Source organism: Bactrocera neohumeralis, chromosome 6 (assembly GCF_024586455.1).
Source record: "Bactrocera neohumeralis isolate Rockhampton chromosome 6, APGP_CSIRO_Bneo_wtdbg2-racon-allhic-juicebox.fasta_v2, whole genome shotgun sequence".
Classification (NCBI taxonomy): Eukaryota; Metazoa; Arthropoda; class Insecta; order Diptera; family Tephritidae; genus Bactrocera; species Bactrocera neohumeralis.
Window position 1 is genome coordinate 50,342,043 of NC_065923.1, and position 15,066 is coordinate 50,357,108.

The 15,066-nt window shown below is 36.8% G+C and overlaps 1 protein-coding gene across 1 annotated transcript; it reads right to left on the reverse strand.

Annotated features, from left to right (window-relative positions):
- Positions 1-2,508: 2,508 nt before the first annotated feature.
- On the reverse strand, positions 2,509-10,176 carry LOC126763449 (MOXD1 homolog 2-like). The gene is made up of 10 exons (XM_050480969.1): positions 9,775-10,176; positions 5,161-5,711; positions 4,811-5,083; positions 4,511-4,702; positions 4,257-4,452; positions 4,021-4,190; positions 3,767-3,929; positions 3,572-3,707; positions 3,344-3,509; positions 2,509-3,274 (listed from the first exon to the last, which is right to left on the reverse strand). Exons 2-10 carry the CDS (start codon positions 5,659-5,661, stop codon positions 2,990-2,992), a joined length of 2,082 nt encoding a protein of 693 aa, XP_050336926.1. The 5' UTR covers positions 5,662-5,711; positions 9,775-10,176; the 3' UTR covers positions 2,509-2,989.
- Between the last annotated feature and the right edge of the window lie 4,890 nt (positions 10,177-15,066).

Here is a 15,066-nt window from a genome sequence, read left to right on the forward strand (position 1 = left end):
TTGTTCCAAATATGGCAATTTTGCTAAGTTCCAAACCTATTGAGCCAGAAAAGGGTCGCATCGCTGAACGAAAACTCCCGACGTTTTCAACAGTCCATAAAGCGAAGCAATGTCGCTTGGGAAGGTCGATCGGCTTCAGGTTTTACAAAATCTGTATTTTGTACGCTTTCAAGTCAAGATGACAACGCCAGTCGTATTTTCAATAAAATATCAGACATACTCCGTACGCCACGTACTTTTTATATATAAAGATTAAGCTTCAGGCTTGATGTTACATCACATACATACATACAACCGAACTTAGCACTCCCTTACTTGAAAAGATGTATAATCGTCGAATTTATTGCAATTTATGAAGGTTTGCACCATGAAACTCGAAGATGTACTTTCAGTTCTTTAATCCACGAGCTCGATATTCGTTACTTTCATCAAGTCTCGAACGAACCACCCTTTCTAGAAGATTGCAACATTTATTCTGCGAGTGTGATAGAATGAGTAATTTCCCCAAAAAGTAGTATAAGGATCTTAATTAGTACGCATTTGTTAGTATTTTAGTTTTATGCCTCAATAATGTTCAAAACGCCACGATAAAGTCAAGCACGCTCAGTATTGTGAAATATATGTGTGTGTACATATGCACATGTGTGTGTACGAACATAAAAGAAGCAGGAAAAAAGAGATAATATTTAATGTGCATCCCAAATGGGGCTAAGTATTTGCGCGCGCACCTTCAGAAACCACACACAGCGGCTGCGGTCCTTCTACCTGACTAATCCGCTTATCAAATTTCAGAAGGATGAACATACAAAGGGTTTCGTCACGATCGCAATCGAAGGAGATCCAGTAGGCAGTAGAGAAGCAGAAAGAAGCAAAGGTGCATCCGCCATTTATTTGCTTTCAACTTAATCCTACTTGACAAGAGTCGAAGTCAGTGTTTCTTTGCTTCTGTGCGCAACTTATTTTTTACTCTTTATACATACATACATACATACATACTTGCATGTACATATGTATGTGTGTTGCTGTTATTCGTTATGTTCACATGTAGGATTGTCTCAAATGGCGAGACTCTTGAAACTACAACGCAAAAATTAACAAGTAAGGAAGGGCTAACTCCGTGTTCACGCGAACATTTTATACTTTCGCAGTTTATATTAAACAAGTAAGGTGGAGCTAACTTCAACCGAACATTTATTAATCACCAATTGGCGTCAAACAACGAAAAGAAGACTCAATTATGACACATTACCAAATAAGCTTATCTCGGTGTATTAAACCAACGGGAAAAAAATTTTTATTAAGGTTCAGGGTTTGTGGAAGATGGAAAGAAAAATAATTTATTGAACCAATCGTTACACTAAAATTTCGTGTATAATCACCAATTGGCGTCAAACAACGAAAAGGGGGAAGACTGGCATTATGACATATCATTACCTTTCAAGCAAGGAAACAAAAAAGTCCTGGGGGCCACATCTGGGCTGTAGGGCGGTTGCCGAAGCGTTGGAATGCAGGACTTGATTAGGTACTTGTTCACAAGAAAGGCGATGTTAGCCGGGGCGTTGTCGTGGTGCAACTTCCAATCGGCTGCGATCTCTTGTCTGCCCGATTGAAACTGCGTTTGAGTCTCTTGAGGACCACGTAAAGCTTGTCATTGATGGTTTGTCCAGGAGGAACAAATTCATGGTGGACGATGCCTTTAATGCCACAGAAGACAATGGTCATCGTTTTCACTTTGGATTTGCTCATTCATCAGCGACCTCTTCTCGGCCCTCCAAAAAAGCCTAGTGCCACCGAAACACACTATTTCTTGCTAAAGCAAGATTTACCAAGTTTCACACAGAATTTAATTGCGTACCTCTGCTGTAACGAGCGCTGTATTTTCGGCTTGCACCACTCACAGAAACACGTCGCGCGAAAATGTTTATCCCGACTCTCTAGGTGCTCGGAGACAACTGACTAGCCGCTCGTTCGTTAGCTAGGAACGCTCTCTACGGAATAAATTATAGACCGAATTCGACAATTTTGAGACATTAGCTGTCAAACCTTAAGGGCACTTTTCCTATAACGTTTTCATCCGATGGCTTCACTGATGTTTGATGACAATACAATGCCAAAACCAAACTCCGTATCTTCAACTCCAACAACAAAACCGTGTTCTATCTACATATGTCTCTGAATCCTAGTCACCGACATCAGTACTCACTAGGAAACTTCTAACTTTTTTCAACTCCTGCCTTCACCGAATTATGAAAATTCGATGATCTGCATCAACTCCATAAGTGGACCAACGAACTTCTCATAAAGACGACCATACACAAACTTGTTTTGTATTCTTTGGTGAAGTCCGCCAGTGTCGAAAAGAGAGACCGAACACCATTTAAAGCGTATGCACCCACTGGAATCATTTCAGCAATTAACCAGAATGACTTTAATGATTTTGTAATGACCCTACGCTCCAATAGGAGTTAAAGGAAGTTATATTTATAATTGGAAGAATAGAAAATTATCTAAGTTTTGAGCAGTATTTTTGTTTTATTTTATACTAATCTTAATCTTTATACACAATTCCGCACTGTTACAATATAGGTAACTAATAAATATGATTTTATTATCGTTTATCGTCGATTTACAGTTACATATTCATTTCTACATACTAAATACACATATATTATATATTGTTTCTTACTTATATAAAGTACTGCTAAGACATATCACAGCTTGGTTTGGCATACTAAAGATTAAAGTTTTTAGTATGCTTTACAGTTATGTATAACTAACTAGTATATATATATATGTATGTATTTATCTTAAAATATGAAAGACTCACAACTTTAATCACGAACTCTAACATCAACATTACACACATTATTGCTTATATATACGAGTATTGGTTAAGGTAAGGTTACAACATTATTTTAAGGGCGATTCCTTTCATTGTCAATTAAATATTGCTTTATCATTACAGTCATTCTCTTTTAATTCTTTTCATTTAATTTATTATTAAAGTTAAAACTAGGAAGATCAAACTACCACCGAACAATCGCCTTGTAGATGACGCAACAGTTTCTTCTCTACTCAATGCTAATGTCTCACTAAATGAGCTTCGGCTATTACGCACGGACGATGCAACCAAATCGTTGCTTGAAACTTCGTTTAAATTGTATGTGTTCTGTTCTTCAAAGTTCGTTCTACTATGTGCTCGTTGGCTGCACAGAGTTGGTGGCTCATATGTGTCGGTTATATTCGTTGGCCAACTAGTTAAAGCGTTAGAAACCTAGAAAGAAAAAATACACATATAACATTTAATATATATATTTAGGAAATAGTCTGCATAATTAATTACCTTAGGCATTGAATTATCAATTTCGCATACAGCTTTAAAGGCACCTTTCAGTGTTATATCCTGAAACGCCTTAAACTGATTGTCCCAATCATAAGTTAATAAACGTTCTTCCAGTGTCATGCCTTTTAATTCCACGGGTAATGATATAACCACAGGATCAGAGTTGCTGTTGAATCAATGATACGCTTTAAGCGTCTAATAATATAATTTGCAAAATTAAGGACTTACGCATTTAAGTATTCAATTCCGAGAGAGTGTAAAACAGTCGACAAACTTGGCGAGGAATGACATGATGTGAGCTTCTTTTGTTTTGGATAGTACAGCGCAAAAATCATACAGCTTTCCTCCTTCATAGATGGTCCACCTGAGATATTATTTGAATTGTAAAAACAGAAACAAAGAGAATTTGACAAATTCATATACCTAAAGTGATTGCTTGACGAGAGGATGTATCATAAACACATTCAGCGATCAATCGGTCGCCTGGAAGAGAGCGTGTAGCCTGCGGTAACCGTCGAAATGCTTGATAATTCGGATCAATATTGCTGTCAGCAATAATGGGAGCCAGTTCTCGCGTTTCTCGTATCTAGAAAGATAACCATGTTATAAAAAGGCTTAACACTTTAAGAAAACTACTATAACGAGTATAGAAATATGTAGTCATCAATGCTTTTTACCTGGCGTAGATTCACTTCCACGCCTATCTGGTGTGTTCGCGACATTGTGGCAAAGATATTTATACCCTCTGTTGGAAATAAAGAGCCTGTGCACTGCTCTATGCAATGGCCTTGTGAAACCACACGTTTTTGGCTCGGCGGAATAATATGATGCCAGTTTGGTTCGATGCCTAAAAAATAAGAAACAGCTGTTAATATTATATACGACACATTTCTTATTCATAGTGTATCCTTACCGATAGACATTAATCCAGCATCATGCGTTCGCAACTTTTCGGTGATGTGTAACATCAAACCAGAACTATCGAACATGTGATTTATTTTGAATTGCTCAAAGTCAATATTCAAGTTATTGTAATGTGTTTCCATCATAACAAAGCGCATATTATTCGTTTCTAAGGGATAGCCAACTTCAGGTGGATAGACAAACTCCTAAAATTTAAGTTATTTATTACTAAAAGAGAAGGTTTTTTAGGTTAGGTTTGCTTACAGAATTTCCACGAGACCAGGAGGCTATATATGTAGTACATGTCTGTGATAGCGGTGAGCTGCGTATATTGTGGCACTGCTGTCCTGGTTCATGAGCTAATGCTTCGAGTTCAGCTCCGCTTCCTTGGCATTCATACAGCGTAATATATTGTAGATATTGAACACTCCAAGATGAATCGAAAATAGGCTCATACTGTATATACCAAAATGGAATATTAAAATTTTGCACACAAACGGAAATTCCATAATAAAATTTCTGCTATATATATTTTAACATGAATTATCAATAACTAATACTGACCTTAATAATATGATTTTTATTCTTCATTTCATCCAATTTGAAAAATTTACACCATATCAAAGTTTCATCGTCGTATGGCAACTCCACTCCAGAATTACGGAATTCCAATTTGCGAGTGTTTTCTAAGCTTTGCGTAGGAATGGGACGTTCCGTTAAAACTACTGAACGCGATTGGCGCCAAGCATTTCTTATGTTGGGTAAGGATCCAGGACTTACTAAACCATTCGGTGGATCGTTCTCATCGTATAAAAACATTAAACGCATAGTGTTGTTCTATAAAGATTTCATACCTTTACTAATGAACTAAATACTACAAGTTTAATAGGAAATCTTTGTAACGAATTACTTACTGTAATTGGAATATCGTAAACACTGTCGCAGGTATCTAATTTTCGGCGAAACCTTATGATAGTATGTGTCGTGTTTTCGTACCCCTTTAGAAGTACGTAATCCTGAGAGGCATCAACTTGAGGCTCTGTAGAGTTCACAGTTCTTGAAACATGGCGATCTTGGAAGAATGTCTGCCCCTTATCCACCCATCCAATAACAATGTCCGCACCTTCTTGCCTTCCATTTGCTGAAAATCCAAATCCCACGTATCCATGGGTTCGGACTTGTACTTCAAACATAGCATCCTTATCCGTGATTGTCCATAATAAGCGAAAACTATCGTCTAAGTCTACAGTTTGATCCCACGACATGGGATGTGATTTATCAATTTCAAGTGGGGACGTCATTCCACTTATCCTCGAGTCTGCTACTTTAAACTGTGAGAACCCATAGCTTAGAAACAGCCAGCATTGTAATGCTTTTATAACATAAATAACGTTTTGTAAATTCGCTTGTGCCATTTTCAATGTTTTGAAAAATATCCAGTTACTTTTCTTCTTCGACGTATATTCTATAGAGCATATAGAGAATGATATGATATCTTATTATTTCGGATAGATGATAGATGTACAAGTACATACTAATAATGGCTCTCGATGACATTTATTAAATGTGGGAGGTTTCAACGCTTCACTTTAGCATAAATGTCAGTTTAGAAACTACTATTGATTGGAAACATTTAAATTTTGGAGGAAGTATTTCTTCTGAGACAAAATTCATAAATTTGTATATCGTACGTCAGCGTCTACGGGCGTATTCTAAGAGCGTCTTTAATGTCCAAAACTTTCATTAAACCTTGTATGTTCTGAACCACTTGTCGAACTAATTTTTTCAATATCAAACAAGAAAAAACGTTAACTTCGGTCGCACCGAAGCTAAATACCCTTCACAGGTGCATTTCTGTTAGTAACTATGTGTTCAGTTTGTATGGAAGCTATATGCTATAGTTAACCGATCTGAACAATTTCTTCAGAGATTACATTGTTGCCTTAGAAAATAACATATATCAAGTTTCGTGAATATATCTTGTCAAATGTGAAAGTTGTCCATACAAGAACTTGATTCCGATCGTTCAGTTTGTATAGCAGCTATATGTTATAGTGGCCCGATATCGGCCGTTCCGACAAATGAGCAGCTTCTTGAAGAGAAAATGACGTTTGCAAAATTTCAAAAAGATATCTTAAAAACTGAGAGACTAGTTCGTATATATACAGACAGACGGACAGACAGACAGACGGACATGGCTAAATCGACTTAGCTCGACATACTGATCATTTATATATATATATTTTATTGGGTCTCCGACGATTCCTTCTGGGTGTTACAAACTTCGTGACAAACTTAATATAGCCTGTTCAGGGTATAAAAATATATTTTCGGCGTTCAATGTATGATAACAATACTGCAGTCAAGTCAATGATTTTCAGGAACCCATGGATGTTTTAAATCGCTTGACTTACCATACAATAATTTTAATTGCACATCACTTTTATGTCGTTATTTTTTGTTACTAACTGCAATTATTTATTTATTCAAACAGAAAAAAACAGAAGGCTTCAGGGCATGCTACATAGTTCAGAATTATTATAACCAGAACAAGCTTTTCAACACCCATAAGGAAACGTTGGATATCCTATAGAATTTACATATAGTAATTGATCTGCATGACGTGCTGAATTGTTTCAGTTTTAACCGTTTGTCTGCTCTTCTGCCCATTTGTTTGTATAAACGCGAACCAGTCCTTCAGGTTTTGAGATATTGCTCTTCAATTATGGGAACTACCGATATCGGATCACTGCATCATATAAACGGATCACTATACCACACAAACTGAACGATCAACTGAACGATTCTTGCAAGGAAACCTTTTTTATTGGACAAGGTATTTTCGGTGTAAGACCCCTATGGCATATTGTGTAGCTGCCCATACGAAATGACGATCAAAATCGAGTTTTTGTGTGGAATCTTTTCTTCCTGTGAAGGGTATTGGAGAAGATGAAACCATGTGTAAATTTTGGAGAAGATGAAGCCATGTGTAAAAGTTCACGCAAGTGATGAAAGTTCTCTGAGCGCCATTCCATAGGAAGTGGCCAAAAACGTTTCTTTTACAAATGGCTGAAGCTCAAGACTTGCGATCTTAGACCTATCCTCTGGATAGTCAAAAAACATTCATTTGAAGGTGAACTAACGTGTAAAGCGAAACATCCCTCCCCAGGGTTGTGCGCTGGATTTGGGAATCGCCACGTCAAAAAACACCCCCAAAGAAAAGTCGGCTATAACCGCGTAAGGCGTTGTCCAAGCCAATAAGAAGAAGAAGGGTATTCGGAGCAACCGAAGTTACCGTTTTTTCTTGCTTTATGGTGACTTCCAACTTTCATTCCTTTTTCGGCTAAACTCCACGAATAATTTATTATAACTTTCTTCAATGTGGCAACACCTACGTTTTTTTTACGATTGACATAAGCACATGAAACTTTATTATATTACGTGCATGTAGAGTTTTTAAAAATATTTAAAATGTTTAAAGAATTTCGTAATTTTTTAAGCGAACCGCACTGTTATACATTTTTGTAGATTGACATACGTCTTAAATTGTGCAAGCCGACGGCACAACAACCACGTATACATACTATGTTGCTTAAAAATTAAACAAGTGAAATTACTCAATTAGTTGTCAATTGAAAGACCTCCCCATTTTCATGACGATTCCAAAGATCATAGTACTTTCATCACTGAAGGTAATTGCTTAAGCGCCCAAATCTAATGAAAGTTGAACAATTCGCTAACGTACATGAATTCATATTTATAATTCTTGAAGAAGATTGAGATTTAATTGAGACAATTACTGAGAAGATTTTGCTTTTATTACAACGAACAGTACAACGAGTTTCGGGTGTCTAGAGTGCAGAATTATTATTCCAACACAACTATGCATATCTACTTGTATATAGTATGTCACAATTCCTCAGTTTGAACTGATATTAAGAAACCTTATTTCTTTAATAACACCAATATTATAATTTCGATATCAGCGTACGCACATTATATACACATACATATGTATATACATATATACAAAACGATGTCGCTGCACCACGATGTATGCCACAAATCGAAAAATGACTAGTGCCATGGGTGTCCCACCATGATGAGCACAATACACCGAGAACAAAGCGTACTTTCTTTTTTCCGTGGGCAGTAAGACTCTTACACACACACACACATGCATAAGTACAAGTTTGGTTGCATGCGCATGTGTACATATGTAAAAACATTTCTAATTTTCAGTTATATGAATGAGGCATCTCCTCATTTTGAAAGAAATACATTTCAATTTGTACACACACACACACACACTTACATCTGCATGCATGTGAATATGCCGATACTTTTAGTTCAGCATGCTGCAAGTCAAGTAAGAGGTAAGAGGTAATAAAAGGTGCAATGATGAAACGTTGCTTAACCATTGCACTGTGCAGCTAAACAAAAATCCAGTAGCGATAGCAGAGCTGCGGAGTAGTAAAAGGAGGTGAGTAAACGTCTGTTAATGCACAGAATAGTGAAGTCGCCATGGCATGACACATACGTATGTACATATGTACATATAATGGTCACGATGTTTTAGTCTGCATATAAGCAAACTAGTACTTCAATTTTTGAGATATCGCTCTTTTTGAGATATTCACGTCCCTTAAACCCCTCCTCAGTACCAATATCGGACTGCTATAACGTTGTAGCTGTCATACAAGTTGAACGATTAAAATAAAGTTCTTGTATAGAAAACTTTTTTATTTGACGAGACATCTTCACGAAATTCGGCATGAATTATTTTTTAGGGTAACGCTATAATATCTGGAAAAATACTCCAAATCGAGCCACTATATCATATACATATCTGTCATACAAGCTGAGCGATCAAAATCAATTTTTTTATTTGACGAGATATCTTCATGAAATTTGACATGGATTACTTTTTAAGGCAAAACTACAATATCTGAATTGAAATTGAAAGAAATTGTCCAGATCGAGCTGCTACATCTTATAGCTGTCATACAGGCGATCAAAATGAAGTTCTTGTATGGAAACTTTTTTATTTGTATTAAGTGGCACTATCATCTAGCAAGAAATATTATTGCATTTATCCTGTTTAAAACATATCATTAAATTGTTTAACTGTCTGACATTGTACCACATACATATGTATGTATGGATGTGTAATTTTGTCAGTTTAATAAAACGATGGGGCATTTGATTTAAAACGAAAAAATCGCTTTCCTAAATTATTTTTGAGTGATCCTTTCATATATGAAATGTATGTTCTATTCACCATTTACCATATGTATAAATATTCAGATGTATTTGTATAGCTATTTCAACATATGCACATAAGCGTAAGTATGTATGCATGCAGTAAGAGTGATGTGTGTTCGCTTGCTTTATTAACGCTATTGAATAACTTAATTAATGCATTATGCAGACCCTACAGAGCGCGCATTGACTGCGTTCATACATACATACACTTATAACTTCTGACTTTAGTTAAAAAGAACAGATTCTAAAAAGCGTAGCCTTACCTAATTCATACACAACAGTGAAGCTTTTCAGTACTCCAGCGGCGATTCCATTTATATTTCATTAAAACTTGCCGTTTCTTAAATCCAATTTGGTTGTCGTATATATATATATGTATGTATATGCTTTAAAATTTTATATCCACTTTAAAATTTATTTATACTTTAAAATTTTAATCAATTCACTTGTTTGCAGAGCAATATCAATAACATCACAACACAATTTTTCGATTGATTAATATCCCAACAAATCAGTTTCTGGTAGCATTCACGCCATTCTCATGTATTTATGTACAAAAACATAACAATTTCTATTTCTTCACTTCACTCAGCAAAATTACTTCTGTGCGTAAACGTTACCGCGACAAACACCGTCCCAACAAACAAATAACTTTAGTAACTCGCGTTCAGAGAATGACTGAGGCAAAATCATAAATTCAATTTCTCTTTTCGTTTCGTTTCATTTCCAAATTTTCCGCCAAGTCTAAAAGGGCAATATTAGCAGAACAATGTTAAAGGCGAAACACCAGAGAGCATTCAGGAACAGAAAAGAGAGAAAGAAGAGCATCTGTTGTGAGAGACAACAGTGACATAAATTCTCTGTTAAGATTACGGTTGCATAACCTTGGTCAATTTCAAATTTACTCATACATAACACAATTATGAACGCACAAATCGAAACTCTAATAAAAAGAATGGAATGCATTCTCCGTTGACTATGTTTAGAGTCTTGATCACTTGTATTGTTACACACTGCCGTACTGTTTCCGGCAATTTTGGTTCTTATTCGTCTGACAATGTCGATATCTTCTTCTAAATGCATCCCATTCGCACCTAAAAGAAATGCTTGGTCTCGTCTTTTTTCTCTTAATTCGAGAAATAAGCCCAACTTTATCCTAAGTATTGGAACAATATTATTTTACTCTCCCCTGGTCCTTCATATACTACTGTGATCAAATTGAAAGTGAATTTTTAATTTATACTTCTCGCTTGTTTTTCGAATCGGTAAATTTTTTTCTGTTAGTTAGTAGTACTGTTAGTGACATCTATGCTAAATTTCACGTCAAAATATTCATTAGTATTTGAGATATGCGTCGTTTTGTGAGGCTCTAAAAGTGAATTCTTCGATTTTTACTATGTACATACATATGTCTGAATTTATTGAACAAAGAAATGCGATAATGTACCATCTTATACTGCCTTGGTTATTCCTGATCATTTCGCCACATTTTCAACTAAGATCCTGCCGCAACCACCGCATTCGCCTGATATACCTTCATTTAACTTCCGGAAACTTGGAAATTCACATGACCACTCCGTGGACACCGTTTTAACTCAATTGAGGATATAAAAGCTGAATCGATGAAGGCTCCGATGGCCATCACGACGAAACATTTTTCCAAGTGCTATGATGACTGGAAAATTCGTTGGTATAAGTGTGAAATAGATAAAATTCACCTTTCAATTTGATCACAGTGGTATGTAAAAAGGTAAAAAGGAAAATATACATAAATTAGACCATCCGAACTTCCGGAAGCTTCCTTTATTCGGAAGCCTTTGCGAAAAATCGTCTGAGATTACTAATAACGCAGGAAATAGAATAAAGATATCAATATACAAGAACATAACAAAAAAGTACTCGTAATTATTCATTAATATATATATTGTCGCCGCCAAAGTAATCCCCACCAGAAGTAATAAACGTATGCCAACGAATTTTCCAGTCTTCGAAACAGTTTTCATAATCTCTTTTTGGGATGGCCTCAGCTACTTCAGCAAATTTTGTTTTATCTCTTCTATCGTCTGAAAACGGGTTCCGCGGAGCGGCAACTTCAGTTTGGTTATTCATTGTTTTTTTGGCCTTTAAAATCGGTCGCAATCGTACTCTCTAAAAAAAAGGACCGAGTTAAGAACCGTGCGCCAGTCGTTTCTTCTTTTCGCAATGTGGCGCCAATTGGAAATGCCAAGCGAAGCCAGGTCCTTCTTCACCTGGTCTTTCCAAGCGAGTGGAGGTCTTCCCCTTCCTCTGCTTCTCCCGGCAGGTATGGCGTCGAATACTTTCAGAGCTGGAGTATTTTCGTCCATACGTACGATATGACCCAGCCAGAGCAGCCGCTATCACTTGATTCGCTGAACTATGTCAATGTCTTCGTATAACTCATACAGCTCATTGTTACCTTCTATAATTAGTTCAGCCGCTCAAATTATTTTCTCCAGCAGCAGGTTGAAGAAGTCGCACGATAGGGAGTCGGCTTGTCTGAAACCTCGTTTGGTATCGAACGGCTCGGAGAGGTGCTTCCCGATCCTGACGGAGATTTTGGTGTTGCTCAACGTCAGTTTACACAGCCGTATTAGTTTTGCGGGGATACCAAATTCAGACATCGCGGCATAAAGACAGCTCCTTTTAATGTTGTCAAAAGCAGCTTTGAAATTGACGAAGAGGTGGTGTGTGTCGATTCTCCTTTCACGGGTTGTTTTCAAGATTTGGCGCATGGTGAATATCTGGTCGGTTGTTGATTTGCCAGGTCTAAAGCCACACTGATAAGGTCTAATCAGTTTGTTGACGGGGGCTTTAATCTTTCACACAGTACGCTCGATAGAACCTTTTACGCAATGTTGAGGAGGCTTATCCCACGGTAGTTGGCGCAGATTGTGGGGTCTCTTTTTTTGTGGATTGGGCAGAGCACACTTAAATCTTAATTGTTGGGCATGTTCCGTCCGACCATATTTTACAAAAAAGCTAATGCATTCTCCTTATCAGTTCTTCGCCGCTGTGTTTGAATAGCTCGGCCGGCAATCCATCGGCCCCCGCCGCTTTGTTGTTCTTCAGACGGGCAATTGCTATTCGAACTTCTTCATGGTCGGGCAATGGAGAACATCTGCTCCATCGTCAACGATTGGGGAATCGGCTTCGTCTTCTCCTGACGTTATGCTTTCACTGCCATTCAGCAGGCTGAAGAAGTGTTCCCTCCATAATTTCAGTATGCTCTGAGCATCGGTTAAGACAATATCCGTACCTTATGAAATTTTCGAAATGACTGGCAGACGACTTAGGTGAACTGAAATGTCTTAAGAACAACAAAAATCACCAAGATCAAGAGCAAAGATCCCGAAGAAAAACACACTCACATGATCTCGTCTGTATGGATAAAAACACTCCAGCTCTGGAAGTATTCGACGCAGTACCCGCCGGGGAAGCACAAGAGGAGGAAGACCTCCACTAAAAGAAGAAACGTTGGAGAAATCAGGTGGAGAAAAGAAGAAGAATATCCTGGCTGCATTTGGTTATTTTTAATAGGCCAAATTTGCTAAAAGAAACGATTGGCGTGATGGCTCGAATTAAACCGAAACTCCGTCTGTCATTGCTAAGGTCTATGTATGGTGTGACAGCCGACTAGTTTAACCTAACCTAACCCAATATATTTACAGACACAAATAATGTTTTTCATATCCAATAATTTCAGTGCAACACATTTCTTCAAATGAATTGAATGTACAAATTTTATGATATTTTAAAATAAAAAATTTATAAAAAGCATGGCTGTTCATCAGTTGCTCCAAAACTACTGAAGGCATTAAAAAAGGTATGCGCCCTGAATATGAGCCACGGTAACTGCGTCCGCCTGATGTGTGACTGCTCCTGCTATTGACTAGCAGTCTCAATTAGACTTCCAACCATTATTAAAAGTAAATTTAAAATTTTATAACATTATCATTCAAATTAAAAAAAAAAAAATATTGTCGGTAAAAAAGGAAGACCAATACTATGAAGGAAATCAAGCACTTAGTTAACTTAGAGACACATCTGTTAGATCGCTTCAACAAATTTTGATATTTGTCGAATCATGTTCTGATAAGTTAAGGTAAACCTGCGTACACGTAGCGCAGTCAAATGTGCAAATGCTTTTATGGGAACGAAGTATAACCACAATTATATTTATTACATAGAGAAAATGCCTCGATACATACATGTAAGTATGTAGGTATGTGAGTACGTATGAAGTAATGAATCTATCTTCATTATGCTTCCCAAGAATCATCGAAATTTAGCCATTTTAAAACAGTTACACAGCTATACCTTTTTACGAAGCGGATTAAAGGCACAAAATCATCAAGGAAGGTGTGCCAAGTGAACATCTGCATCCTGGCCGCTGTACATCTTAATTTTCAGTATTGAAAAGCATATCATTTACCATTTTTTATACATTTTCTAAAATGCCAATGCCGAAACAATGAACCACTATTTCAGTACGCACGCTTAGGTAAGGTAAAGGTGCGAGTATCAATGCGATTCAATATAATTGTGCAGTATAAGCACACATTCCCCTATTGGTAAGTATCCCTCTGCCAGCCACATATATATGTATGTATGTACGTGCAAATGTACCTACAACTTATGTTTACATGAAGGATTCGGATCACACATCAACTAGTATTTTTGGCTGTGGCTGTGGCTGTGGCTGTGATGCTATTTTCAGTAGAAGGGGCGTTGAATTGTTTCGCAGTTGTATATTCCACTAACAATGTATGAGCTAGGATACTATGTTACCATTGTTCTTTAAACAAAAAGATGTGAAAATTTCAAAAAGTGATATGATCTTTACGAAAAATTTAAAATGTGCATATATTTTCATTTCCACAAGAGTGCGCCATATTATGAACTGTTTTTTACAATGCAATCAAATATATTTGCAGATACAGAGGCACAAATCGAGCTGTATAAATGTCTTAGACTTTTACCTCCGATCAGAATGAAATTTGCCAAAATTCAATATTTTAACCTTTTTCTGTAGTTAACGGATGCTTACATTTTAACATATTGCAAGAGTTTCTCTGCACAACTCTGCCGATTTAATAACCTTAACGGTTATGCAACAAAAACTGTAATCTAACTAAGAAAAGGTTAAGTTCGGGTGTAACCGAACATTTTGTGCTAAATTGTGGAGCTTACTATATGTATGTATGTAGGCCACAGAGTGACTTATTTTCATTAACACAATTTTCTTCGTGATCGGGATAATTTGCTCAAATACGAGTAAGTTATCTGATGACCATTTTCACTGTTCTTTGCACTGCCGTACTCTCTGCAAACATCTGTACTGCGTAATTTTTGGAAATACGAAAAGCTGAAAATGTACTGCTATTTTCCTAGGCGCAATTTCGCTGCATTTTATTTAAAAAAATAGGATGTAGCCCTTTATTATCAAAATGTGAACAGTTATCATTTCTACCGAACGTAGATTTTTTCAATGCCATTTTAGAAGTAGCATGTAGCGATCTGACCCGTAAAAAGAT

Bases quoted from the DNA above. Each gene is read 5' to 3' on its own strand.
- LOC126763449 (XM_050480969.1), bottom strand. From the start codon at position 5,661: ATGGCACAAGCGAATTTACAAAACGTTATTTATGTTATAAAAGCATTA. The intron at 4,453-4,510 runs GTAAGCAAACCT...CTTAAATTTTAG, and splicing joins CCTGGTCTCGTGGAAATTCT to GAGTTTGTCTATCCACCTGA. The intron at 3,708-3,766 runs GTATATGAATTT...ATAATATCTCAG, and splicing joins TCGTCAAGCAATCACTTTAG to GTGGACCATCTATGAAGGAG.